Source organism: Colletotrichum karsti (genome assembly GCF_011947395.1).
Source record: "Colletotrichum karsti strain CkLH20 chromosome Unknown Scaffold2, whole genome shotgun sequence".
Classification (NCBI taxonomy): domain Eukaryota; kingdom Fungi; phylum Ascomycota; class Sordariomycetes; order Glomerellales; family Glomerellaceae; genus Colletotrichum; species Colletotrichum karsti.
In genome coordinates this window covers 81939-108001 of record NW_024065902.1, presented here as the reverse complement: position 1 = coordinate 108001, position 26063 = coordinate 81939, and the positions used below count along the sequence as shown (strand labels likewise).

The window sequence follows — 26063 nt, the reverse complement described above, 5'->3', positions numbered from 1 at the left end:
TATGATCAAGACATACGAATTGAAAGGAAGTAGGACGATTAGACGGCGATACCTTGAGGGACTAGCAGTACGACGTCTCTCATCATGTACGTTCAGTTTCATTCGCACGAAGGAAGATCTAATAGTGGACAAAATGATATTTTCAAAACACCCTCTACCCATGAAAAACCCTCCCTTTTATCCGGTTTTTCTTAACGTGAAGCGGACCGGGTTGCCTCCAGACCTCAGCTCCAAGGGAACCAGATCGTCTGCCTCAGCTCTTCCTATGCCTCCACCCTCAGTCTCAGACCCATAAGCTCCTGTGCATGTAGAGAGGTGAACAACCGCGGGAGCGTTTGGATCAATCGCCGGCAATTTGACAGTTATGCCTTCTCGCACTCGAGTAGTCTTGATTCTTTGTGCCTCAACCCAGCGGCGAGTGCCTTCGTAATTGTTGCTCACCTGCGGCTCTCCATTGATTTGGGCCGTCCTGGAAAGACTCTGCACCAGATAGTCCAACTTGCTAATAGAAGGAGTAGGCGAAAAGGTGTGGCCCTTTCCGGTTTTCTTTGCTTTTCTTTTCTTTTTGAGATCGTCCACGGTTTGCGGGTATGGTGCTATGTCATTCCTCTTCGGCGCAGGATTCTTCGGGGCACTTTCAGGCTTCTTTCGTTTCGGCCGAGCTTTCCAAGCGGTGATATCGGCTCGTACTGGAGATGTTCCGTCAGTTTTCCCTTTCAGTATGTTTGAAATTTCGCATAACCTACCAGGCAGCGCCCTTCTGGGATCAAAGGGACATGGTATCCTCGAGGAGACTATTCGGGCGACGACTCGGTGGCCACAGTTGTTCTTCAGGTACGTAGCCAAGGTCTCATTGTGGACCTTCTGACCAAGATATTGTCCTAGGTTGGCATACCTTTCATATGTTGAGCCGTATTGAATCACCTCTGCATCGTATGTCAGCACGTGAAGTCTGCTCCGCCAGTTGAGCTCACCAGTGACATCGTAGACCAGGTCTTCAACGGCCACATAAGCGTCGTTTCGCCATTTCTCTCGCTCATTTACCATGCCATCGAACTTCGCCAAATCAGAGATCGACATCTCGGGGAGTTGTCTGTCTGGCCTGCGCGTTGTGGCCACGATGTAAGCTCTCAGACGCGCGAAGCACATCAGAGGCCCGCCGTCGGCGTCTTCATCCTGGAGATCTGCCGTTGCATCGGTTCCAAGGTAAGGTCTGAGTTTCTCAACAAGCTCTGGATCCTCTCCGGACTCTTGTAGAGCTGGGTATGAGCGAGAGGTCAGAACATTATCATGTGTGAATGGTGGCGTTGGGTGGCTGGATATGGCACTACTGACCTGTCACCGAATAAACCGTCTCGTAGAACTTGATCTCGTCGTGATTGAAGGTGATGTGTGCGCCGTGGAGCTGATCAATTGTCTGATCCTGCGTCACCTCTGTACGTTCTTCTACCATCCTTCCGATATGCAGCTCTGGCAAATATTTCATGACGCGGTCGAGGTTTCGTGAGTGGTGCTGTACGAAGAGTTCCGTGATATTTCGTCCCGCATTCTCCTCCAGGAACTTGAGACCTCCTGGGTGGAACTCTGCGTAGTCTGAAGGGAATTTTTGTGTCAGCGTTCCACTATCTGAGGATGAGTTGTCTTGAACCTTACCTGTGATGTCGTAAACCTTGCCGAAAATCGCAACATACATCCCCGTCTCTTTGAACTCATGTCTTCGCAGCGTTCTCTCCGTGAAAACCTTCAGAGAGTGCTTGTTGGCAGCCTTACATAGCGTCGGATACACCATCCCAACCCGATACGGCTTGAGTCCTGCAACGACTTCTGTAATTTCATAGCCGTCCATCATGACATTCTTGGAGGGATCCCGGCCTGGCGCACTTTTCAACAGTCTCAAGAGCTTCATGTCCGAGCATGTCAGACCTGTAAAGCATTAGCATATACATCCACTCGTCATGCATCTCTCGGGGCTTTTACTCGTGATGTCATATATGAAATTTCGGATCCGGATTCCGAGGGGATTCCCGTTCTCGCCGTTGCACGAGAAGATCTCATCAGGTCTCATGATCCTTACCGCCCGCCCCAAAGGCATCGCCTCAAGATCGGATGCGCGAAAACGGGCCGCTGCTAGCGCATTGAGCTGGAGGCCATACCAGCTTGTCTCGACGCTTTCCATCCACTGTCGCTCCGTGGTGATGTTGAGAGTCTTACAGACGTAGTCGCACTCGTAGATATCCATGTCGATTCCCGGTACAATGAGGAGCGCCTTTCCGAGCCGTTTCCACTCATCGTACATGTCCGCAATGGTAAGCGTCCTCACTGGAATAGGGGCACCGGCGACGCCGCTCATGGCCCATGCCGGACAAGGTGGGAAGAAGTCGGGACTGGGCACTTCTTCCGCCATAAATCGCTCGCCCACGAAAGTGTTGTGATGACCTGCCAAGGGTCGGACGAAACTCCAACCCTCCCACGCGCTCGCGCCAAATTGGAACAAGTCGGATGCCGTCCCGTCTTCCCACACACCGGGGTACTCTGGCATTCGAAAGGGAAACGGAATCCAAGACTCGTAATCGTTGATCATGTCCAGATGGAGGTGAATTTCCATCTCGTGGCAAGCCTGGTCGAAGACCGTCCACAAGCCGCGAGGGTGTTCGCAAAACAGTTCGAAGATGCCGTAGGCGTCTCTTGCGAACCGGATGAGCTGTAGTCGGCGGTCGCGTACACCCTGCGCTGTTGGTGCGGTGTGTCGCTCCCCAAGCTTGAACTGTGGGTAAACCCATCTGGAGCGACAGAGTTGCCCGATAACATACTGCAAATCATCATGCTCGACGCGACTCATGTGAAGGTTTTGCCGGATGCTCCAGGGGATCCCAAGGCCTTCTCTGCATTTGGGTTCCGCGTACTGATACGTCCCTTCGTGGTGGCGCGCGGGCAGAGCAGCAGCCATGAGAAAGCCGATGGCGCGGAAGAACCATGCCGTGGTAGAGCGCTCTGCGATGAAGTTTGGGAGACATCCGGGGACGAAAATGTCCGCAGATGCGTTCTCAGTGTCTTGGGCATCCAGAGAGATGGGGTGCAGCAGTTGACCAATGATGCGCTCTATTCGCTCTTGATCGCGGCGATACCTTCGAAGAAAGTGGATGTCGGTGGCCTGATAAAGGGATTCCCGAAGCCCATGATAGCTCCAAGGCGTCATCTGCCACATGGCATAACTGTCCGCGTACCACGGCCTATGTGTTTTGTGTCGATGGTAGCTTGCGTTCAGCCGGAGTGCCATGTCGCTTAACGCCGGAGCGTGATACGACGGAGGCATGTACCCGTCTATCCAGAACCATTCTGAAGGTTTTCTTGCCCTAGATGACTCCTGGCCGATGTCATCACCGACAGACATGATGGCCTTTGGCATTCTAAAAGCGCTGGGCCCGTAGACCCCGATGGTTCTTGTCCAAAAGTCCTGCGACGTCACGGATGACAACCATACCGCCGGTACGGGCCATTGCAACATCTCAAAAACAGCTGGTCGCGGGATGCCATAGGTATTTTGCCAGCTGCCACTGTCAAGATTGGGAAACCGCCATAAACAAGTCAGGAGACTGGCTCCTCCGGCGGCCTGCCGTGCGTCTGGACCTATGCTCGATTCTAAGCCCCATATTGTACCGCCGGTGGTGGCTCGCTCAAAAGAGTGTCCCATCTCTGACAGGGGTTCAGTTTTGCCGTACTGCACCACGAGTTAGTTGCTTATTATAGTTTCTTACACAGTTCCGTAATCTCACAGTTTCTCTATTTGCACGAGACGGCGGTTCGATCAATAGCGGTGGTTCGAGTAGAGCACCTCTTTTTTGAAGATCTGTGTTGACATGATGCTGCGTGAAGCGTAAGCTTGTGGCACGTACATAAGAAGAAATGTCAAGATGAAATAATTACCATCACCTCATGTACTATCTTGTTATAAATCAGTCAGCGTGCACTTCGTGATAGGGGCCGGGCCTCGGTTACCGTAATGGCTTGTAGACACAGGGCCGTCTTCTTCGCGAAGGGAGTTGCCGTCGGATCCATGAGTGTTCGCAGAAATAGCACGTCGAGAGTAATCGGCATCACCAGTCGCTGGCCATGGGGGTAGGAAATTGCCGTTCCGACTTCTGTTTGGGATTTGGTGCTGATGACATGCCAAAATGCATCTCTGAACAACCAGTAGACATTACAATAGAAATGAGGGTCGTTCAAGTGCTGTAATACGCCCTCTGTGGTTGCCGGGTAGTAGTGTTCGTTGGCTTTGAAGCGCCAGATTGTTTCCTCGTTTTCTGACCCGTGCGGAATTTTGACCTTCACTGCTTCGAGACCATCTGCGGAGAGTAGCTGTTGCAACCTGTCTCAGTCAGACGTCAGAGAATATGTCACTAGTGACGAATGAGATTCGTGTGATATCGAAAGTGTTACATACCAGATGTCCTTCGCGCCCATTCTGAGGATGTTATCCGCCAGCTGAATGCATTTCCGCAGCTCCTGCCAAACAAGCAGGTCATTTGCTGACCAAATGAACGTTGGCAAACCCGTCGTCTGGGTGTCTTGCCTGAAGTCGACGCACCAGCGTTCTCTGCGCCAAATCCTGAGCCACTGGCTTTCGTCCACAACTAGCGCGTCTCCATCTGGGTTGTCCGAGGCATTGTCTTGGTTTGCGTAATACGCCTCAAGTCTGGCCATCGAAGAAGCTTCATACGTCTTCATGCCAAATTGGCGATCTTTCTGGCAACGTTCGGAAAGGAAGAGGTCGTCGAGAGCTGCGGGGTCTGGTTTTTCACTGACAATGGGGTTTCCCAAGTATTCCTCGAGGGTCCTCGGGTCGATGGTTGGGTATGTCGGATCCATCCATGATAGCCCATTTCGAAGGGGCGGGCGAGTTGGGCCGGTGTTGTAGACCTGACTCCATGAGCTTTTCGGCAGGTCTGCGGGGTGCATCTTTCGAGCGACGAGGGATGAAACTGTTTGGAATATTCATAGAAGTTGTCTTGAAGCTCTTGGTGAGTGCAGGTAATGAACTTTGAGATGGGAAGGTTCTGGGGAAGAAGGAAGTCTGGAGAGAAAAACGTGATCATAAGATGAGCGAAACATGTGAGGCCTGAATGTCAGTCCATGCTCCTCTTCGATATCCAAATTCAACCATTCAATACCACCAATTTTCTTTGTCAAATCGTCAATAACATTCAGCAATAGGATCATTCCCGAAAACGGTGCAAAGAACACAAACAACAATGCCGAGATGTCAAAAATAGGCATCCACAGGGAGACAAGAAACAAAGGAATTGCAACATTTCCAAAGAGAGGACAAAGTATACACACTCGAGTATCAACACGGAATTCGTTTTATCAAACGACATAATTGATCAGAATGAACCCCTTGAAATCTCCATGGCAGGTGACATGTCGGTGTTGAAATCAGTCTCATGCCTCCTTGGAAAACGCCTGACCTCCACCGCACCACTTGCAGAGTTATTTCAAATTTTGATCGCTTCACATTGCATCTTGCACTTTCAACTCAGCGTCGGAAAAATAGCAACATAGCAACTGACAATGGACCAAAACACACCAGCCTACCTCCACCCAAAGTACCCAACCGCAGATGACTTCCCCTCCGCGGAGGATCCTTTTCCACGCCCGTCGCCAGCTGAGTTGGACGAATTGTTTGTCGCAGAGACGAAGCAGCTTCTTCAGCTCGGTGGCCTGCGCACATTCGAGTCTATTCCCCTTCAGGCGCTAGAAGGAGCAGCCACTTTACCTGCGAATGACACCATCCAAGTGGACGAGAGTCGATGGTTCAACGTCTTCCGCAGAGAGAAATGGGCGAGTTACAACCTCGAGATTCCGGGCTTTGGTCGCAAGACGTTGAACATCGATGACGACGTCGTCTGGGGGCGGTTGAGCCTGGCGATCGAGGTTGCGAACCGCATGCTCGAGCAAGCTCTAAACCACACATGGTCAGTTTTGCCTCTGTTCTACTGTTTTACTGAGTATTTACCATAGTGATACTGACTGAAATCAAGGCTCGCATCTTTCCTCGCCGAGAACTCAATAAGAGCACAGCACAACGTGACGACCACGGTGGACGAGAGGAGACATCCCAACACGACTGTGTTCTACGTGGCCCCCCTTTCCGAGAGACGCCGGGGGAAAATGCAGGTCCCCGTAGACGAGTTGAACAGGCTTTCCGAGAACATCTTCTGGGGTTTCCACCACACCGACGAATTCGATGGTATGTTGGGCAAGACGTTCGGTAATCCGTACCAGTTTTGCACGATCCAGACTCGAATTGTCAAGGGTTTATTTGTGAGAGACACGAGGGGTGATCCGCATGGGAGACAGGCTGCGTGCGAAGTTGCCGTGGTAGTATGTTCACCCTGCCATGCTCTTGTAGATACTGATGTTGACTGACGTTTGTGTTCAGATGATGCATGAGCTGATGGTACGACCTCACATCTTACTTTGTCGATCGGGTTAGACACTAACGATGAACGTATCTAGCATGCCATCTCCCGACAACTCCTCCGCGAACATGTAGCGAGAACAAGTACCTACAACTGCCGATCCTCAGAACTCGCAAGCTCACCTTTCTAATACCCATCATTCCTCCCGCCCTTGACTAACCACAAAGAAAACACAGTTCTTCAACGATGAAAAATGGGGCGAATCGGGCTTCTCCTTCGAGATGAACTTCTTCGGCACCCTCCTCCGCAACACCTGGCCCTCCGACAGTCCCCGGTTCGCCTGGCAAGCCATCCGCGGCCCGCAGCCCTGCCAAACCGGAAGGTTCCAGTACTATGGCGGCTGGTCCTTCGAAGACCCCTTCATCGACGACCGCCGCTCCATCCCCGCCAGCCTCCCCTGCAAATTCTCCTCTCAGGACTTCTGGGACGTCCAGGTCAACAGGTACGGCCCCGAAGGCCTGCGCATGGACGAGGCGGGCGTCGCAGTCTCGCGGAGCAAGTTCGTCGGCAACGAGTGGTCCGCAGAGCGCGCGGAGCTGGTGACCGGGGAGAACGGGCAGGCGGCGAGTGGCGGTCTGGCGGAGAATTTGTGGTTGGTCAGGAGCAAGTTAAGGATTCTGAGGCCGTGGTATACGCCGCAGTACGCGATGTGGTTTCTCACGCCGTTTGCGCTGACGCAGTTGAGGGAGGGGTTGGGGGCGTTGACGACGCCGGGGTGGTCTGTGAAGCACGAGAGCGACGCGTGGGATGCGGCGAAGAGGATGCTGTATCCGTTGGCGCACACGGATGATCTCTCGCAGAAGACGACCGATGTGAGTAGGTTCGGGATGGGGAGGTGGTTTTATAGGGCCGTGGCATGGCTTGCGCTCGCGTGTCTTCCTGTCAGGCACTCCGTGGAGGAGTGGACTGATCAGACGGTGGGCGAGTACCCCCGGCGTCTGGAGCGCGGCAGGAGATTCGCCGGTCCGGAGGGGCTGCTGGAGAAGGTCATGGATGTCGGACGAGACAGCAAGGCCAAGAGGAGGCAGAGGACCATCGGACCCGCGCAGGGCCCTTCGCATTCCAGGGAGCTGTGTCTGTTCAACGCCCAGCGGGCGTTCTGGAAGTGGAGGGGCGGAGCTGTCGTATGCGACGAGCTTGTAAGGGAGTTCGAGACCGCGTTGAAAGTCGTCCGGACTGGGCTGGACAGGGCTCCTGAGGATGACACCTGGCTGGACTGCGGATTCCGGATGCCGGAGTACGAGGGATTCATCCGTTTACCAACCGGGTTCGAGGACCTGACGTGGAACGATGAAAAGGATGCGGACCTGCCGACCTGGGCTGTTGCGATGCCCGTCACCGCCGCCGGTGGGCAGCCAGCCAGGCAGCAGAGGGTGACGTATTTCACTCCCGGTGAGATTGGAGATCACCAGCTGCTGGGAGATGGCAAGAAATGGGCCATATGCATCAACGGGGCCCCACGCAATGCTGAGGTATTCGACATCAGCGGCTACGTCCCCGAGACCTGGGACACCGGTCTGAGGAACAATGCCGTGGTGCCCAAGTTCAGAACGAACCAGCCCGTGGGCCGCTACCTTCATTGCGAGGCCTTCTGGTTGACCAAGTATCAACAGATGCTCAGAGAGGGCCCGATCGGGCGGGCCATGCTTTGGAGAAGGAGGGAGGATGTGGAATTGGATCATGGGAGAGACGGACGGTCTCGATGGATTGCTATGGGAAAGGATGTGTTTGATGTTACGAGTGGGTATTGTCCCTTCAGGATTTTGACCAGGTTTGCTGACGCCTGACAGACCTTGAACTACCCCCCGACATGCTGGAACTGCAACAACTCCTCACAAGCAAGACAAAAACACCCGTCTTGGATGCTATGGAAAGGGGCTACCACCACGAACACATCTTCTCCAACCTCCGCCCCTACCAGATCGGCTGGATCAAGCCCGAAAAAACGGCTAAGCGGCGGATAGATCGGATATTCACCGCCGAGGAGGTGCGATGGCACGCGTTCCGGGAGACGGGGATCTACATCATCATCAACAACTACGTGTATGACTTCACAGGTGCGCAGTCAACATCGCGACTCTCTGACAGATAAACACAAGCTAACGAGAACAGAGTACTGCGACGTCCACCCGGGCGGGAAATCCATCATCGAGCAATACGCCGGCGGAAACGCCACCGAGGCATGGTACCGAGTCCACTCGAGCAACGACTCCGTCTTCGGTGTGGATGTGCACGGAACCCTCAAGAGCTTGCGCATCGGCAGGGTGGTGCCCGAACAAGAAGCCCGACAACCGCTGTCGTCGACGCAGATCCGGATCCGCGAGCTCATCTTCGGGCGCGAACGTACGTGGAGACCCTTGCTTCCGTGGTGTGAGATTACTGGACTGACGTTGCGATGTTAAGAAATCGACCCCGATCACAAGGCGTTCCTCGAGAATCTGCAGCCGCACTGGGGCCACGACCGCACGTACGCGATGTGTCAGCAGGAACCGCCGAGTATCCTCAAAACGCTGTACGAGAAACGCAAATACGTCTCGGCCAAGGTCGTCACTCCACCGAACAACATGCGGTTGATGTCACGGACGACGCTGCGGGAGATGAACGGCGGCGAGGCGATCGGGATGGGCGGGAGGAGGGTCGGGTCCAAGGAGTCTTGGATCTCGGATGGGGAGTTTGTTTATAACATGACGTGTAAGTCTTCATTATCCGTGGAAGATTGGATGGTAGCTGACTGTGACGCGTTGCAGCTTTCATCAGGTACAGTCCCGCGAACGACATCACGAATTACCTGAAGCAATGGGCCGGGAAGTATTTGGGTACTTCGGAAGACGATGGACGGGCGAAGACCTGGCTGAGGGAGAATTGTCGACATCGGATTATTGCGCGGTACTCAAGGGCCGAGGAGTGCAATACGTGCTGGAAGACGGAGCCGCGGCCGATCCCACTGAAGCCCCTCAACCCGCCGCAAGTCGTGACCGTTCCGACGGTTGACTTGAGTTGGTCTGAGATGATCCAGGGGACACCCGACGAGCCGGGGTCGAAGTCGAAGGTCCAGCCGATCCAGAGACCAGGGCGTGGTGGACGGGGAGGCAGTGGGGTCAACTCGTTTGGAAGGGGAGGAAGCTGGAATGGGACGGGAGGGAGCTCGACTTGGACGCCAGGGAGCTCGGCTGGTAGGGGAGGGAGTTCAACCTGGAGGGGAGGGACCTCGTCTTGGAGAGGAGGAGGCAGAGGAGGAGGCAGGGGAGGGAGTCTAGGGTCTCGTGTTGCGAAACCGGGTCCCATGTGGTGGTGGACGACAAAGAACGTGCCGCAGGGTCTGGTCGATGGAGATGATGACGATGATGACGGGGAGGGCCCGTGGACGACTGTACAGACCAAGCGAAGGAGCAAGAAGAGAGGACCCTGGAGAGGGGCGAGATGATGTGGGAGGTCAGGCTGGCGGGTGTGGTGCTGTGGAATTTCTTGGTGATGCAAAGGGCGAGGTCAATCGGAGAATGATGGATAGATACGAATGGCGCAATGGACTTGGCGGTTTTGTTTGCCACAACAATGTTGATGACCGAGTGACAAACGTGGTTGCGAGTTTACGACAACCCAAGGGCAGAGACAAAGACAAGCAGAATTTTCAGGTCATACAACCGGAAATCGAGATGGCGTCACGCACGTCACACAGGGAACAAAGTTGAAATGTCTATGGCATGTATTGCCGTCTATTTACTCTTTCTACCTCTTAATTCTACCCCACTATTCCCATATCGCCAGGAACCTCTCTCCTCGCCTGCAGGATCCTCCAATCCTGGGAGCGAGATGGTCATTCCTTCATCCGGCGAATCATTTCAATGGGGAATCTCATGGGTGCTCGTCAAAGAAATCATAAACAGGTCCGTAACCATGCAACCCGCGTTACCGAAAAAGACTTTTGGAAGGCTCGTGACAAATGGAAAGGAAAGCGACCGTGGACGTGTGGTTTAGATGTCGTCCTCATCGGAGAAGACCTCCTCACCACGCTTGCGGCGGGCCATACGCTCTATAATGATAATTAGCGATCTGTGCGACGTCAAGTGATTGTTGGGACTGTGAACTTACCCTTCTTCTTCTTACGGGCCTCGGAAGAGGTCAACTTGACCTTCTTCTTGGTGGAAACAATCTTGTTACCCATGGCGTCGAACTTCTCCTCCTCCTCACCGTCGTCAGCCTTGAGACGGGGACCAGCACCCTGGCCCTGGACCCAGTTGTGGCCGGAAGGAGTCATCTTTCCGTCCATGACAGCCCAGACCTCCTCAGTCAAGTCCTTGGTGAACTCGGCAGAGTGAGTGATGATGATGACACCACCCTCGAAGGCCTTGAGGGCCTTGGACAGGGCACCGAGAGAGTCACGGTCCAAGTAGTTGGTAGGCTCGTCAAGAACGATCAAGTGGGGACGCTGCCAAGAGCAAGCGGCAAGGACGACCTTGACACGCTGACCACCGGACAGACCGCGCATGCGGGAGTGGGAAACCAGCTCGGCGTCGAGGCCGAAGTTGGCGCAGTGGGACTCAATCTCCTTACGGACCAGAGGGCGGAACTGACCGGAGGCGAGGGCCTCCTTCATGTCGACGTCGGCAACCATCTTCTGGTGAGAAGCCAGGAGCTCGGAACGGGGCAGCCAGACGTTGTCGGCGGACATCATGGGGGTCCAGCGCTCGTTCTTCTGGCCGACGTTGTCACCAATGGCGAAAGAGCACTCGTACTCGTAGGAGTTCTTGAACTTTCTGCGGGAGTTGATGCCGATAATGCGGCGCTGGGTACCCTCGATCTTGAAGATCTTGTTCATGGCCTCCTCATCGGCCTCGGTGATGACCTTGTTGGCACGGTCCATAGTCTCGCGATCCTCACCAGTCTGGAAACGCCACTGGATGTACTCGGAAGGAGTGGAGTCCAGGTGGTTATCGATGTGGGCGAAAGCGTGCTGCTTGATGTAGGCGATACGGATGTTCTCGTGCTGGTAGATCTCACCCTCGGTGGGGACGAGCTCACCAGTAAGGACGTTGATGAGGGTAGACTTGCCGGCACCGTTGGGACCGATAACGGCAATACGGGAGCCGAGAGAGCACTGGAAGGAGATGTCGGTGATCTGGGGCTTAGAGGTACCGGGGTACTGGAAGGACATCTTGCTGGCACGGAGGATGGCCTTGGCCTTGGTCTTGACACCCTCGAGGAAACCGGGCTCGGGGAACTTGAACTCCATCTCGGAGGCACCGAGCTCGTAGTAGGACTTAGCAGAAGGGTTCTTCTTGACGAACTCGGACAGGTTACCACGGTAGCGCTTGAGCTTGAAGCGCTCGTAGTGAACGATGTGCTGGCAGACGTTGTCGAGGAAGCCGGAGTCGTGGGAGACGATGATGGAAGTGCAGGCGGAGGTCTTGAGGTACTCCTCGAGCCACTTGACGTTCTTCACGTCCAAGTGGTTAGTAGGCTCGTCGAGAAGCAGGATATCGGGGGCCTCGAAGACGGCACGGCACAGGGCGAGCTTCATCTTCCAACCACCAGAGAGGGCAGAGATCTCTCCCTTAACCATCTGCTCGGTGAAGCCGAACTCGTTGAGCTTGGCCTCGACGTCAGCCTGGGAGGTCTGGACACCGGCCTCCTTGAGCTTCATCATGGTCCAGTCGATGGTGGTCATCTCAGTGTCGGCAGAGTCCAGGTCGTGCTCGACGAAGACGGTCTTGACCTCGCTCTGCTTGGGGAAACCCTCGACCTGCTCGTTGTTGATAGCACGCATGAGGGTGGACTTTCCGGAACCGTTGGGACCGCAAAGACCGTAGCGCTGGCCACGCTTGAGACGGAGGTGGGTCTGGTTGAGCAGGATCTTGGCACCGTAGGCGAGAGAGAAGGTGCAGTTGCAAAGATCCTCACCCTCCTCGTCATCGGGGTCAACCTCCTCCTCCTCGGCGGCGCCGGGAGAGGCCTTCTTGCGGAGGTCGTCAACGACCTTCTGGGCGTCCTCGTCGCCGACGATGACGGTGACGTAAGGCTTGAGGGCCTCGGCCCAGACCTGGGACTCGAGCTCCTTCTCGTCGATGAGCTGACCGGCGATGGCGGCGACGTACTCGAGGACGATCTCGAGCTTGTCGGCCTTGGCCTTGTGCTTGGAGGGGATGACCTCCTTGAGCTTGGGGAGGATGACCTTGACGTCGGAGTCACGGCGGACCTCGGGGATCTTGCCGTCAACGACGTTACCGACACGGATGAGGGTGTCGAGGGCCTGGCGAGTCTTCTCACGGGCCTCGGGGTCGGCCAAGTTGTCGTGGTTCTTCTCAAGACCGGGCATCATCTTGGGCAAGAAAGGAGCAACGATGTTGGGGTCGTCGACGAGCTTGCACATGTTGTCGACAATGACGGCGGCCTTACGCTTGATGGCAGTCTCACGCTCGGCGAGACCACGGTCAAGGAGGGGAACCATGAGGGCAAGGGTGGGCTCCTGGACCTCAGTGACGAAAGTGGTGGCACCGAGCAAGTGAACGGTCTCGGGGACGTTCTCGGGCTTGGCGATACACTTGATGAGCTCGGGAATGAAGCGCTCGATATCCTTGTTGACGATCAACTGGCAGATCTGCTCCATGGTCTTGTAGGCACGCTCCTTGACCTCCTTCTTGGTGTCCCACATGGACTCGGAGACGACGGGGATCAAGTCGGGGACGCGGAAAGCGACCTGGGCGGGGGCGGTGCGGACGACGGTCTCAAGGACGTCGAGGGCAGCCATCTTCTCCTGCCACTTCTGGGCGTGCAGAAGGGAGTCGGAGACGGGCTGGAAGACACCCTTGACGGCGTTGGGGTTGATGGCCTCGGCGATGGCCAGGGCAGCAGCCTGAGCGGCATTCTTGACGGGGGTGATCTTGTCACCAACGGCGGCGAGGACGTTGGGGAGGAGGGCAACAAGGAAGGGCTCGACGTGGGCGGAGACCTCGGAGTGCTGGGCGATGGCGGTGATGGCCAGGGCAGCCTTCTCACGGGCAGCGGCATCCTTCTTGTTGTTGAAGAGCTTGCGAATGGACTCGATGCTCCTGCGGGGAAATCCTTGTCAGCTGTGATGCTCCGGAAAAAAATTTTGTGTGAACCGAAAATAGCTCGTCGCTGAGTGGCCAGGGTAGGCCGACTTGCAGATTCAGCGGGTCGGCGTAAATGCCACCCGAGACGAGGCGAAAATAAGCAAGAAAAAAAAAAGATTGGGAGAATTTGGAGAAGGGGTCCAAGGCCGAGGACACGGTGGCTTGGAGGGTCGCATCTGCCAAAAACTCTTCCGTTCTTTCGTGTGGTGTAGCGGGCGGAAGCGGGAGGCAAGAAAAACTCACTTGGTGGGAACATCCTGGTCCTCGATGCGGCCGTTCATGAAGGAGGCCAGAGAGTTGGCAGACTCCTTGATGTCGGCAGCCTCCTTGGAGACGGTGAGCTTCTGGAAGAGCTCGTCAAGAACCTTGACGGACTGAGCGTTCTCGGAAGACATTATGGCGGTCGGGTATTAAGTCGATCGAAATGTGTTGTGATGTGGTTTGCGTAGGTGAAAAAATCGATCCGAACGTCTGAAGCGTCTAGATGCGAAGTCTATGCTCTATCGTGCAACCGAAAGGCGAATGTGGTACCGATTTGGTTTTTGGGTGAAGGCCCGCGTGAAGAGACGACGACTGGAGGATCGTGTTTCTTCTGCTCTAGATGGCACTTCGGAGGGGTGTCGCTGTTGATCTTCTTGCGAAGGCGGGGTTGAACAGGGGCAGCAGAAAAGCGCTCTTGACAACCGTCGCAGACAGGACGATGTGAAAAGAAATCAAATGACTGATTTGGAGATACGTCTGGAGGAAGACGGAACAATCCAAGAGAAAGGGAACGGGGGAGGTAGAGAGAGGTTCGAGAGAGGAAGAAAGAAAAAAAAGAGGCCGGAGGGGGAGAAGACGGCGGCGGGGATGAGTTTTTTTATCTGGCCGGGCTGGGTCAATTTTTTTTTTTTTTTTTCCCTCTATTGGGCTGCCTGTGTTATCGGTCTTGCCCCCTCCTTCCCTCAGTGTCCCCTCCTCTCACATTTTCACCCCTCCATTACTGGGATTCCCACTGCCTCTCTCTCACTCTCGCCCACCAACAAAAACTTTTTTTTTTTCAGAGGTGTCCCTCTTTCGTGGCCCGGCGACGGCGACGCTAGCGGCAAGGGTGGGCCCCACATCAGAAAAATCAGAAACTGCGGAAACCGTCCACTGACTGGGTGTCACCGTCCTGTCTTGAGTGCCTCACAGCGGTGCCCCTCCAGTAAGAAGGCGCTGAACACGGCCCCTGGCGAGTAATGGCTTATCGGAGGGGCTATCGGACCCCGCGCTAGTCCCGATGGGGATACACCCAGCAAGGCGGTGAGGGAAATGCCCATTCATGCAACTGCAATTCTGGCATTTTTTTTCCAAGGCAAATGGAAGGCAAAGGCGGCCAAGTTGGGCATTCCTAGGCCCACACGCGGCCACATTGCCATTTCACGTTGCAGCGACAAATCTGGCTGTTGGCTGGCCTTTTTCTGGAGGATTACCTATTTTCTTGTTGAGCTGTCCTTCCCAGGGATCCCGGTGTGTCTTTTGTTATTCTCACACAGCGACCAGCTACTATTTTCTTATCGCCGCAATATCAGATAGCGGTCGTCTCAGAAACACAAGCCGGCTCTACACGTGTAGTGCCCGTATCCCCCTGAAGCCCCGACGCTGGCCTTTCGGTCACGGAGTAAACCTCCGAGATATTCCCTTCTTCGTCTCATTCTTTCTGGCTTGGATGTTTTGCTGTGCATTCAAGGCCATGTTTACTTGAGAGGACCTCGGACTGCGTCGGCAATTTGCCATCCCAACTGTGAATGCCACGTTGCCTTACACGTGTATCCGCTGCCTCGCCTCTTGCCATCAGAACATCAAATTACAGTGGCTACATTCTGCAGAACACCGTTCTCTTCGTTCAAGCTCCACGCCACCATGGAGCCGGCATCCGTCATGTCGTCAACATCCTGCCCCCCTAACCACCCCTATCCAATTCCTCCCGCCCAGCGTCTCACCCCCAGAGACGCACAGAGCAGGCTGGCATGAACGTGACTGCTGAGTGGCTCACGATACCAAGTCCTGTATTCCGTGCGTCTAGCGGATTATGGGGGAGGAGATGATGGCGGCGGCGGCGGCCAGGAAAGGGGGGTGAGACGGCCATCTTCCATGTGTTACCGCCCCCTACCCCGGCAACTGCCCGTATGAGTCGTTACCGGGCATGGTAAGGTGGTGAACCGCCAAAAAAGACATCTCACAAGAGGTCGTGGCTGGACGGGACAGATCTCACCGGATCCCTTGCGCCTCGGCTTCGCCACCCCGGCTTTTATGTCCCTCTTCAATGCCTCGACGGGCAAGGCCCAGGAACATGAAGCATTCAATATCCGAACTCACTCACTTGCTTATCCATCTTCACACCCTCTTGCGCCAGTAGAGGCTAGGCAGCCTGGCCCAGCGGACGCGCGCCAGGAACGGCGCTAGAATCCAAAATTCTCCAGCAGATTGACTTTCTCATGGGAAACGTCTCCTAATAATTTTGACGAATTTTTAATATCTCTAATTCTGTTGCGGCTACCTGGCTGCGCCCATGTGAAAATAGCGACATCGGCTCATTCGTCTCGTCTCAACTTTTGACTTTTCTGCCATCATCGTTTCTCTTTTTTTCTTTGCCGTCAGAATGTTTCCCTTGCTCGCCCATGGAAGCCGGTTCTGGGTTCTTTGGCGTTCCGGACCACTCGGATCGTCCCTTTTTGCCACGGCCTGCCCGATTCGACTTGATTCATTCACTCGAGCCCGAGTCCATCGCTGGGTCTTTGACCTTTGTTCCGCCTCCCACCCCTAGTCGCGGATCCAGTTCTGGTCCAGCCTGATGAGAGAGAATGCGGATTGGTGGGAAGGCTGAGGCAGATGCGACTGAGACTGGCCCAGGCAAGCCTTGGGAAGCCAGGCCTCTGTGGCCAGGTTGATCGACATCCTGACAACGAGAGCACGTTGTCACCGCCTTTCTATTTTGGTGGCCGCACACAGCAAATGCTGTATCTGCATCTGTACGCACAGCCAATGCATGCAACCCTCATCTGCAGGGCGGCTTCCTGACCGCATCTGGTAGGAGCAAAGCCATTGTCGCTTTTCTTCTTCCCGTTCCCCAGGATCTCTCGACGGACGTCGTCGATATTACCGCCGCCAGCCCGCTGCCCGTGTTATCGACCCCGCCATCGTGGCAGGATGGCCTGAACGTATCGATAAGCCTTTTCTGCCGCCGCCAGCTCCTCCCCACGATAGCGCCTAAAAACCACTCCACATAATCGTGGGGCCCCGTAGAATTTTTTCCCTTCTGGCGGCTTCGTTCGTCATCTCTCAACCGGGCAACGAGGCAGCAAGGGCCGCACGCCCTCCCGTCTTTTTCACCGCCTGGATTCGTGACGGGCAGTAAGTGAGGGGTTCTTGAGAAGAAATCTGCCATGCTGGAGGCGAGGTCGCTTCAGCTGGATGCCTGGATTTCGAGAGTCTGCCAATTTCAAAATCTGAAGCACATGTCAGGAAAAAATCGCCGTCAAATTCTGTCCCCCTGTCCGTCCTGAGTGCCACCTTCCCTGTCCCAACATTCTCTGCCGTCAGAAACCGCCTTCCAATGTTGGATTCGTCGAAATCCCACTTTGTCATCGCCGGCTTTAGTTCGGCTATTATTCCAGCAAGCATTGGATGAGCTCCGATTGGCTCCTTCCCCTGATCCCATCGCAGTGACATTCCTGCCGTCTGAATGGCTTCATCCATCGCACCCTCTTTCCTGCCTTCAATTGACACGCCGGCAGAGCCTTGCACCTTTTCACATAGGTTTCTTTCCTTTTCTCTTCTGGTTTTACTCTTCCCCAATTCTTCCCATGTGTTTGCTTCGGCATCTATCGCTCGGAATCAACTCAGTTTCCATCCACCCCCGACGAGAGAGGGCATGACGCGAACTACACTTTGAACGGTGTTCCCGTCAAGCAAACTTCGGACCTCTTCTTCTCAAAGGCAATTGATGGTCTAGACTCGAATTTCCTTCAGTCACCAGATTCAATACACAATACCTTACTTCAATGACGCAGCTCCCGCGACTACCACACCCCGACAAACCTTCGAAAACCTGACGTCAACCTGCTTCGGGCCTACCCGTATGCGCCCGTTTCGAAAGTCCTCGTCATAGGGATACGGCTTCCGAACTTCAGTGAGCAAGAGTCAGTCGCCGAGAAAACTTGTTGTCAGACGCGTCGCCTTCCGTACTGATACTTCCCAATTGCAGCTCGCGAAACAGTAGCCTGCTGTCGCCTCGACCTGTACGATACGATCCCAACAAAACCACCATCGATCCTTCTGCGAATCGGACGAACAAGATTATACTTCCGGGCCGGGCTTGCTAGCAAGGCTTTGCTGGACGACTCCAACAAGTTGGGATCGCGACAGGGAGACCCTGGTTTTGCTATGTTCTCGTGTGGCCTTGACCAGGACTCTGTCGGATTGTTCGAAATAGGCCAACACGAGTTAGCCATTCTGTTCACATTATGTTCTTACGGGAATCTTTGGCAAACACAGCAATGGCGGTACCTCGACACAGTTCCAAGACTATCTACTCGACTACTGGACAACCGAAGCAACCTGCGTTGTTACGCTACAGGATGTGAACCTTCTGGTTGTGCTTCTCAAGCTGCAACTCCGAGACCTGATGCTCTGGCTCGACATCCGCTGCAGAGATCACGATGGGTTCTCGCGACGGCTGCTCAGCCACGCCAGCCATAGGTCTTGGCCGAATGCCTCCATTGTCAAATCCTGCGCCGACCGCGCAGCCCGCACCATTCCAGGCCGCGTTGGCTGCGGCCTTCCAGACCTCAGTGACATCGCCGAGCATAGGCAGCGTCCAGAAAAGACGGCAGTCGGCAGGCTCATTCACGAACTGAGCAGGAATGCCGTCCGCCACGTTCCCGCGCAAGATCTGATCACGCACATTGAGTCGGGCTTCTGTGCTGCGACGGGAAGGCAAGTCGGAAAGCTGGGAGAGGGACGCACTCTGTTCCTCAGACACGACTGCCAGCTCTGACGACAACACTTGCTGCGTCATATTCCAAATGTCGCCATATCGCAGTACCTGGGCACCTTTGACGCCGCCAACTGCCTGGATGGGTTTCTTCGTCGGACGGCCGCCAAACGTAACGGTCTTGACCTTTCCTGGTATCTGCATCTGCGACGCGAAGATCGAGCAGGTTGACGCGCAGAAGCCATCCGTCAACAAGACGATGTTCTCAATCTCGAAAGGCTGGGTGAAGTTTCGGCGACTTCCATACCCAGTTATATCGATGCCAAGCCCGAACGTCTCGTTGACGGTTGTCAAACTATTATCCAGGTCCCATCGCAAAAGAGCCGTGTATGGGTCGCCGGCAGACATTTGAGGAGCGTACTTGGCGTCGAAAGATTCGAATGGCTTTCCCGAAATGTTCAAGTCGTAACGGTAATTCCACCAGTTTTGTGAAAGCATCACTGCCTCATAGCTTGGAGTCGTTCGGGGGTCGATGTTCTCGCCGGCATCTGAAACGATTTTGGCCAATGCTAGAAACTGGTCGTTTTCACGCCATCGGCTGAGGCCATCCTGCTCGATGTTCGGGAAGAACTGCCGAAACAGGTCGATTCCTTGCAAGACATAGCCGCCTCCGTTCATTTGCAAGTCGATGATGATCTTCGATTTCCCGGCCATCTTGCATTCTTGCAGGAAAAGATCCACCGTCTTTTGAAAAACTCTAGGGCTCCTTGGATCAAAGCCCGAGATGTACAGCACGGCCACATCGTTGACGCCGTCGCCTTGCAAGTAGTAGCCAGACACCTTGTCGTCGGCGCTACGCAGAATAGGTTGAGGGTACCCCGGGAGCTGTATGGCTTCCATCGTCGACCCTTGAGCCGCAGGTCCCACTGAGCTCGGCTTTCCGGCACAGAACTTCCGATAGAACGACTCGCCATCAGTCACGCCCTCGAAGTTGGCTTTGACGAGAGCGGTGTTGACGGCGGACTCGACCTCTCCAGTTTCGAACTCGGCCGTCGTATTCTCGCCAGGGTATAGATACTTGTGCCAACCGCCAGCCCTGAAAAGCCCTGAGACGCTGCCAACATTCAACTTGGCCCGGGAAAAGAACATTGCGTTGTATGCGGCATCCATATCTTGGTTTCCGGAGGCCAAGTCGACGATTCCTTGCACGAAATCAGAAGCAACAACCCCATTGAGTCGTGTGATGACTCTAGCTGCATCTTGCTTTGCGCCAACTTCCTCCCATTTCTTGATGACCGGTAATGAGACGGGGTCTTTGCTGTACGAAGCTAAACCGAATGGACGAAGATACTCGAATACTCCGGTCAGAGCGTCGGGCATGAACTGAAAGTGGCCGTCTCGAACTTGAGCTGTCATGGCAAACAAGTCTTGCTGAAAAGCCAACTCACCGTTGTATTTGTCCGTTGCCAGGTTTCCTCGGATCTTTTCAAGATGACCAATAATGTCAAACGGGCCAGGCTCGTAATCTTTGGGCGGGCTCTTCAAGTAAGGCAGATCCGACTGCCATTCCACGTACGGCCGGATGGAGTCGACAAGCTGAATGGCGGCCTCTTTGTGCAGAGGCACCGACCTCAAACAATCATGGGCCAGCTTGGCCTCAACGGTAGGAACGGGAACTGACAATTATCTGATTGGTACTATGCCAGGAAATGCATCCACGCGAGCACTTACTCCGACTAGATAGTTGCGCGGCCCAGCTGCTACTGACGACAGCGCATGCAGTCTTCGTGCTATCCTCGCCACCAGTTTGAGAGGTTGTTGAGGGTCTAACGACTGCGGTGAAAGACCCTGTGGATTCTTCCGTCTTGGTTGGGCTCGAGCATGTCGTTGATGTACTCGTGGGTTCAGATGTGACCGGTGCGGTCCTAGCCGCAACACAAGAACAGGCACTGGACAGCCGAGTTGAGAAGTCATCGGGCGAAAATCCTGCGCAATGGTCGGAAGCGAACGATGGGATCTCGGTGCTGGCAACTGAAGTGGCAGTGAAGGTCCTGCAGAAAGCCTGTGCAGAATTGAGGTGTTCTGGAGTCTGGGTTGCAACGAGAGCTCGGAGGCAGTTGTCGGCTGCGCATTCGGCTGCGGCAAGCGCCGCCATTGGAAGCAACAAAACTGTTGAGACGAACATCGTGGGATTTCTCAACCGACACACCGATCTCAGAACGAATGGATGCCGACAGAGTGGCGATGCATCCCTTTCATTCAGCACCCTTGTGCCGTCTTCGTTTACCTATTTATGGCCGGCCTGCCTTCAGGTCAATTGTGCGAATTTGCAACGCCATCGGCCTCATCGTTGTTTACCAAATTCGCTGCCAGAGATAGAGTGGTTTGCCTAATATCCCAGCAAACTGGGCCGGCAAACTCCAACGCGCGTTTTCACCGCGGCGTGTCGCTGGCAGTCCGCTGTCAAGGTTTTCCTTCGTATACCTCGGAAGCGACTGCTTTTAACACTTGTTCTTTCATTGTTGTCTTGAGGACTTCGGTCTCTCGGTGGTCTGGGCCTACGTCGCGTATTCTCGTGTTTGGCAAGGCACAAACCGCAAGCGGCGGTTCTCGACTGTCTGTCACGTCGTACGGCCATTACGTCCTTGTTCTCATCCCCATTACCCTTGGAAGGGAGGATCTCAATTACCCACCATTGGTCGCACAAAAGGACAGCCAGTCACTGTCTGAGGCTGCAAGACTCCTGCTGGGTGTCGAATAGCTGCAAACCGTTCCGTCATCGACTTCGGAAGAAGAGCACACTGCCGAAAGTTCGGTGAAGAAAGTTCGTCGAAATCCGCAATCTCGCAAGTTGACATGCTCAGCCCATCGGAAGTTCGATTGGATAGATATCACAAGTTGACACGGTCTTCAACCCTCCAGCAGTCGAGTCGGGTCTTCATCTTTTCAGCTAGGATCTGCCTCTTCCTTAGATGACACACAGTAATCTCGATGACAATCATGGTGGTTCCTCCCTAACGGATCTCTCTCTTTGAATCGTCTTCGGGATGTTTCTTTGATCGAGTGAGTCAAAGGTTCAATGTCTGGTCCAATGCCCCAGGGACAATGTGCTCAACTCATTCTTTTCCGAACCCGACGGAGCTTTCATGACTTCCTCGCGACAATGTACAAAGAATACCTCCATAGAAAGCCAAATACATGTGGTATTCAACCAGACAACTCACAAACCGCCGGCCACATAACGTCTAGTCATATTTCCCCCAAGTAAACCATTTAGGTCGTTTACCTGTGGTGTCTCGAGACGCACTTGAGCAATCCCTCCACCAGATCAGAAGCTAAACGTCATGGCCGACGCACCATCCGCGGGTGTTTACGACAACACCTGGTACCAACGCGCCAGTCGCGAATATCCCGATGAACCGGACAGCCCCGATTCCAGCGACACGGTTGCGACGCATGCGACTGCTGCAGTGAGGGGTCACGACGAACTGTCCAGATATATCGCGCTTCAAAGACCGGGTAATCCCCACGCTCCACTCATGAATGCAGAGATCCCGCAACCCCCACCAAAACCAAACAACGAAGGATGTTGGAATTATGTCGAGTTCATCCCAGAATGGACAGATCCTCTATGGTCTGACCCCGCGATGGAAACCGAAGGATCTGGGGATAATGAGCGCCTTGTTCGGCCGCACAATTTCTTGCGGTACATGCGTCCCGCCCAACTTCCCATGGATCAAGCCAAAAGGCCTACGGGCATGGCCTTGAGGTGTGGCATCTTCCCGGGGCGCCAGGATGGACGTTCCCGGATGACGCCAACGAGAAAATCGTTTCGCAAATTTTTCGTGGAAGGCATCGAGCGACCCGACGTACATGGCGAATATATCACTCAGCAGGCCGAAATCATGGCGCGTGACAAGAACGTCTCCGGCGCGGATGATCTCTTGATTGAGTACTCGAAACTGGATGCCAACCGACGAAGTCAACTATCTCAACACGAGCAGTACGTCCTCGAGAGAATGACGGAAATGCAGCAGGATGAAGACTGGCAATCGATGTTCTTTCATGGAATGACTACGAATGAGGTAAGTCTTCTGCTACTCAAACTGATACTGATTCAGTACTGAGACTCAACAGCTTATAAATGAAGGTATTCTGTCCATGACGGATGACAATGATGTGCAGCTACAGAATGAGATACACAGGTACGATGACTGTACTAGTTTCACGGCTCTTCTCCATCGATGGTTAACTCATCTGGCGTAGGTATCTTCGGCGAGACAAATGGGCATCCACTTTGCATCGAGGAACCGAAGAGGACTTTCCCAGACTGGTCTACCAGGCTGGTAACCAGAAGGGTGAGTGGGATCCGAAGGTAGGCACGAAACGTGGTGCAGATGCTGGGGACGCTGACTGATGGATCATCCCGAGCAGAGAAACAATCATCTCTGGAGACGCCTTCAGCCAGCGCTCAAGTTGGCGTCTCGTATGCTGTCTTTCCTCGAGGACAATGACCCGTTTTGGAAAGCCCTCTTGGATATCTTCAACAGAGTGCGCGTCCCATCCAGCCGTGATGATCGATCCGTGGCCCAGAGAAGCGAACACCCATCCTTCACCTTCTCCAAAGACCCGGATGCCGGCCCGTCAGCGGTCGGCGACCTCATACACATGGCCTGTGACCCGATCGCAGAGACTGAAAAGGCGATGGACGAAATGGTCGAGATACAGATCGGCAGCGCATATCACGAGCCAGGGGAAAACCCTTCTATACCAACTTCAGGCATTACGTACGGCCAAATCAGAAATGATGGCACCGTCGGGGAAAAGATCATCATCACGCTTGCTGCTGACTCCATGTATCCGTTGCTTGTAGATGGCTACAGCAAGGACGAACTGCTGGTCACATCTTACTACCTTGCCGTGACCCTCGTTCATGAGTTTGCGGTGAGCTTTTCCTCTTATTGTCATACCACTTCGCCAATCAGGCGATTCCTATCGCAACGAAGCTAATCGACTCAATAGCATGTTGTTAACTACGCACACTATCGCTGGCTCGTCAACCCAGGGCCAAGCATGGTAGAAGGCCTTGTCGGTTTTCCAAGTCTCCAGGAACAGGTTAAGTTAGCTGCAAAGACCTTGTTCGGTGGACCTCGTGGTGATATGGAACCGTTCTTCGAACAAGAACCAAGGACTGAGCTAGGCTATGCTCTGGAGAACCATGTACGTCACTAAGTACGCCAACCTCTCACTCAGTATCCTTCTAACCACGAGCAGCTTTTTGGTGGTCAGGTTTGGCCGTTACTCAGCGATTACAAGATGACTGCCAAACACCTTTTCTTCCTGCCTTGTGGCATTCTCATAACGCGATGGCCAACGGGTCTAACAGCGAGTCGTCCATCGAGCTACGTGACAACGGCATCTCCGTCGAGCCTCGTGTTGAAGACACCTCCTATGGCGGCTACAAACTACAGCACTTGCGTGCAAGTCTCACGGGTAGCACGCCTTTTCAAGGAGGAGTTTTGGGCAGCTCAAGTGCCTCGTTACGGCAGCGCCGCGATGCGTCTCAACTCAAGTGCACCTGCCCGAGTCGTTCCCACCATGGATGAGGACTTCTTGCAGTGCATCCTGGACTTGCTTGACGGCGACGTCGACGAAATGTTCCGCGCCTGGCCCGACAATCTCTCTAAAAGAAATCCGTTGCTCAACAGGTTCCTCGAACTGCTCAGCATCGAGTATCTCAGGTTGACTGTCGCAAAGTACAAATGGACGAAGGATTTCCAGACTTGGCCAACTAGGTTCAAGGTTATCCAAAACATGATCATGCAGACCCAGATCATTACCGAGGAGGCCATCATGTCATCCAATCACCAGCAAGCTTTGCATTTTGAACCGAGTGCGCTGGAGATGTGGGAGAAGCAGTTTGAATCAACCTACAGACTGAACGTCAAAACGCACGAGCAGAAGTTTGGCTACGACAATTTCGAGCTTCCCGAAGGCTCGGCTCTACTTCAGCCCCTCCACGACGATGAAGACGTGGACCCAGACCTCGATTTCTGGGGCATCCTCGAGAATGACGTAGCAAAAAAGGCCCCCGAAAGACTTCGAAACGTGCTGGTGAGGGCGTACGGAGAACTGCAGTACGAGGTCAACATGATACAGGACTTGTACTTTGATGTCTTCAGACTCACGGACGAGCAGAGGGCCTTTTTCGCATCGCAGAGGTTCATCAAGCGAGACAATGTGAATAGGCTGCAGGAGCGGATCAGCCAGATACTGGAGCTTCAGGGCAGTGTTGTCCAACTACTGCACAATCTACCAAAATCGACAGTCGCCGTTGACTTTCAGCAGGAATTTGGGCCTCAGTACTTCGCGCTCATGCAACTGGCCACACAGCTCCAATGTTGGGCGGCAGACCTGCGCCAGATCAACCCGCAGAACTGGCAGGAGCTGCTGCCTCTGATCCCGACAATCAGTAACTCGAAGCGCACGGGGTCACAGAGAATCTTGTATTTCGCGCAGCGCGAGGTTCAGCTTATGCCCATCGCAGAACTAAAGACTATCGAGGAGATGGTGGCTCGTTTCCAGTCCAAGTCTCTGCCCGCCGCGCAGATGCTGAGTCTTCATTCGAAGAGGAGTTTCGATAGCTTTGTCGCGGACATGGAGAGCAAGCTGAAGTCGAAGTTCGGCGACACGGTCGAAGAAACGGTTGTCGTCCCCGAGGGCAACGTGGATCCCTCCAGCGTTGCTTCGCAGCGCACGGAGATGGGGAAGCCGGAGTTGCGCAGCGGGAAGCGAGTCAAATACACGAAGCCGCCGAGTCTTCATCACCCGAAGCTGCCGCATCCTCCTACCATCACCCAAGCTACCAAGGCATCTCTTGGTATCAACTACAAGCCTCCAAGGTACTCGGAAACGTCAGTTGCGAGGCTGGGTCGCCAAAACAAGGGGAAGGGAAAGAGACGCACTTCCGACAACAGCGCGTATACCAACTTCACGCCGATGAAGTTCTCAGAAAGCAAGCCTTTCAGCCTCGACTTCGGTCGCACTTCCCTGCCGCTTCTGCCGACTCCGGAACCAATGTGTGGAGTCAAGAGTACAGGACCGAGCTCCCTCGGCATCTTTCCCGCGCCGTATGGCCTCACCGCGACCTTCACGGAAGACCTGCAGCTCGAGGCGAGGCTCAAGGCAGGAGCCGCGGCGGTGGCGAGAGCGGAAGCTGCAAAGTCGACGAGATCTGCCACGGAAACGTATCGCGATCCTGGGTTGCAGACCATCGCGGAGTCGCCTGAGACGCCGGATTTCAGGAGTCGGTTCAGGGATCCGGGTGACGGGTCCCCGGCGCGCAGGCCGGAGATGAGGGCTAACGCGGGTTTTGTGCCGGCCACGGGGCCTAGGCGGGTCGAGAGGGCGTCTGTATCCGCGACGCCGTCGTCCGCCTTGCCGCCGAGGCCGGAGAGGAGGGCGTCTTCGAAGTTTAAGAGGCAGGAGTCGGGTGATGCTATGGATTGTGCGGAGGGGTGAGGGTTTCTTGGGACT

At 54.6% G+C, this 26063-nt stretch overlaps 5 protein-coding genes across 5 annotated transcripts; 2 read left to right on the top strand and 3 right to left on the bottom strand.

The window, feature by feature from the left end:
* Positions 1 to 177: 177 nt before the first annotated feature.
* CkaCkLH20_00577 (cytochrome b5-like Heme/Steroid binding domain-containing protein) lies at positions 178 to 4956 on the bottom strand (the record flags this gene model as incomplete). The annotated part of the gene is made up of 8 exons (XM_038883297.1): positions 178 to 689; positions 747 to 926; positions 975 to 1259; positions 1336 to 1593; positions 1654 to 1923; positions 1978 to 3151; positions 3997 to 4366; positions 4442 to 4956. The coding sequence occupies 8 exons, from the start codon at positions 4954 to 4956 to the stop codon at positions 178 to 180; spliced, it is 3564 nt and encodes a 1187-aa protein (XP_038750892.1).
* A 612-nt stretch (positions 4957 to 5568) lies between these two features.
* On the top strand, positions 5569 to 9656 carry CkaCkLH20_00576 (uncharacterized protein; the record flags this gene model as incomplete). Its single annotated transcript, XM_038883296.1, has 9 exons — positions 5569 to 5972; positions 6039 to 6381; positions 6440 to 6457; positions 6656 to 8219; positions 8270 to 8536; positions 8592 to 8822; positions 8883 to 9170; positions 9227 to 9475; positions 9535 to 9656. 9 exons carry the CDS (start codon positions 5569 to 5571, stop codon positions 9654 to 9656), a joined length of 3486 nt encoding a protein of 1161 aa, XP_038750891.1.
* Positions 9657 to 10450: 794 nt separating this feature from the next.
* CkaCkLH20_00575 (elongation factor 3) lies at positions 10451 to 13965 on the bottom strand (the record flags this gene model as incomplete). The annotated part of the gene is made up of 3 exons (XM_038883295.1): positions 10451 to 10509; positions 10569 to 13525; positions 13814 to 13965. 3 exons carry the CDS (start codon positions 13963 to 13965, stop codon positions 10451 to 10453), a joined length of 3168 nt encoding a protein of 1055 aa, XP_038750890.1.
* Positions 13966 to 18164: 4199 nt separating this feature from the next.
* Positions 18165 to 20210, bottom strand: CkaCkLH20_00574 (peptidase s41 family protein; the record flags this gene model as incomplete). The annotated part of the gene is made up of 1 exon (XM_038883294.1): positions 18165 to 20210. The coding sequence occupies one exon, from the start codon at positions 20208 to 20210 to the stop codon at positions 18165 to 18167; it is 2046 nt and encodes a 681-aa protein (XP_038750889.1).
* A 1661-nt stretch (positions 20211 to 21871) lies between these two features.
* On the top strand, positions 21872 to 26048 carry CkaCkLH20_00573 (uncharacterized protein; the record flags this gene model as incomplete). Its single annotated transcript, XM_038883293.1, has 6 exons — positions 21872 to 22612; positions 22665 to 22732; positions 22794 to 22902; positions 22959 to 23471; positions 23550 to 23747; positions 23802 to 26048. 6 exons carry the CDS (start codon positions 21872 to 21874, stop codon positions 26046 to 26048), a joined length of 3876 nt encoding a protein of 1291 aa, XP_038750888.1.
* Between the last annotated feature and the right edge of the window lie 15 nt (positions 26049 to 26063).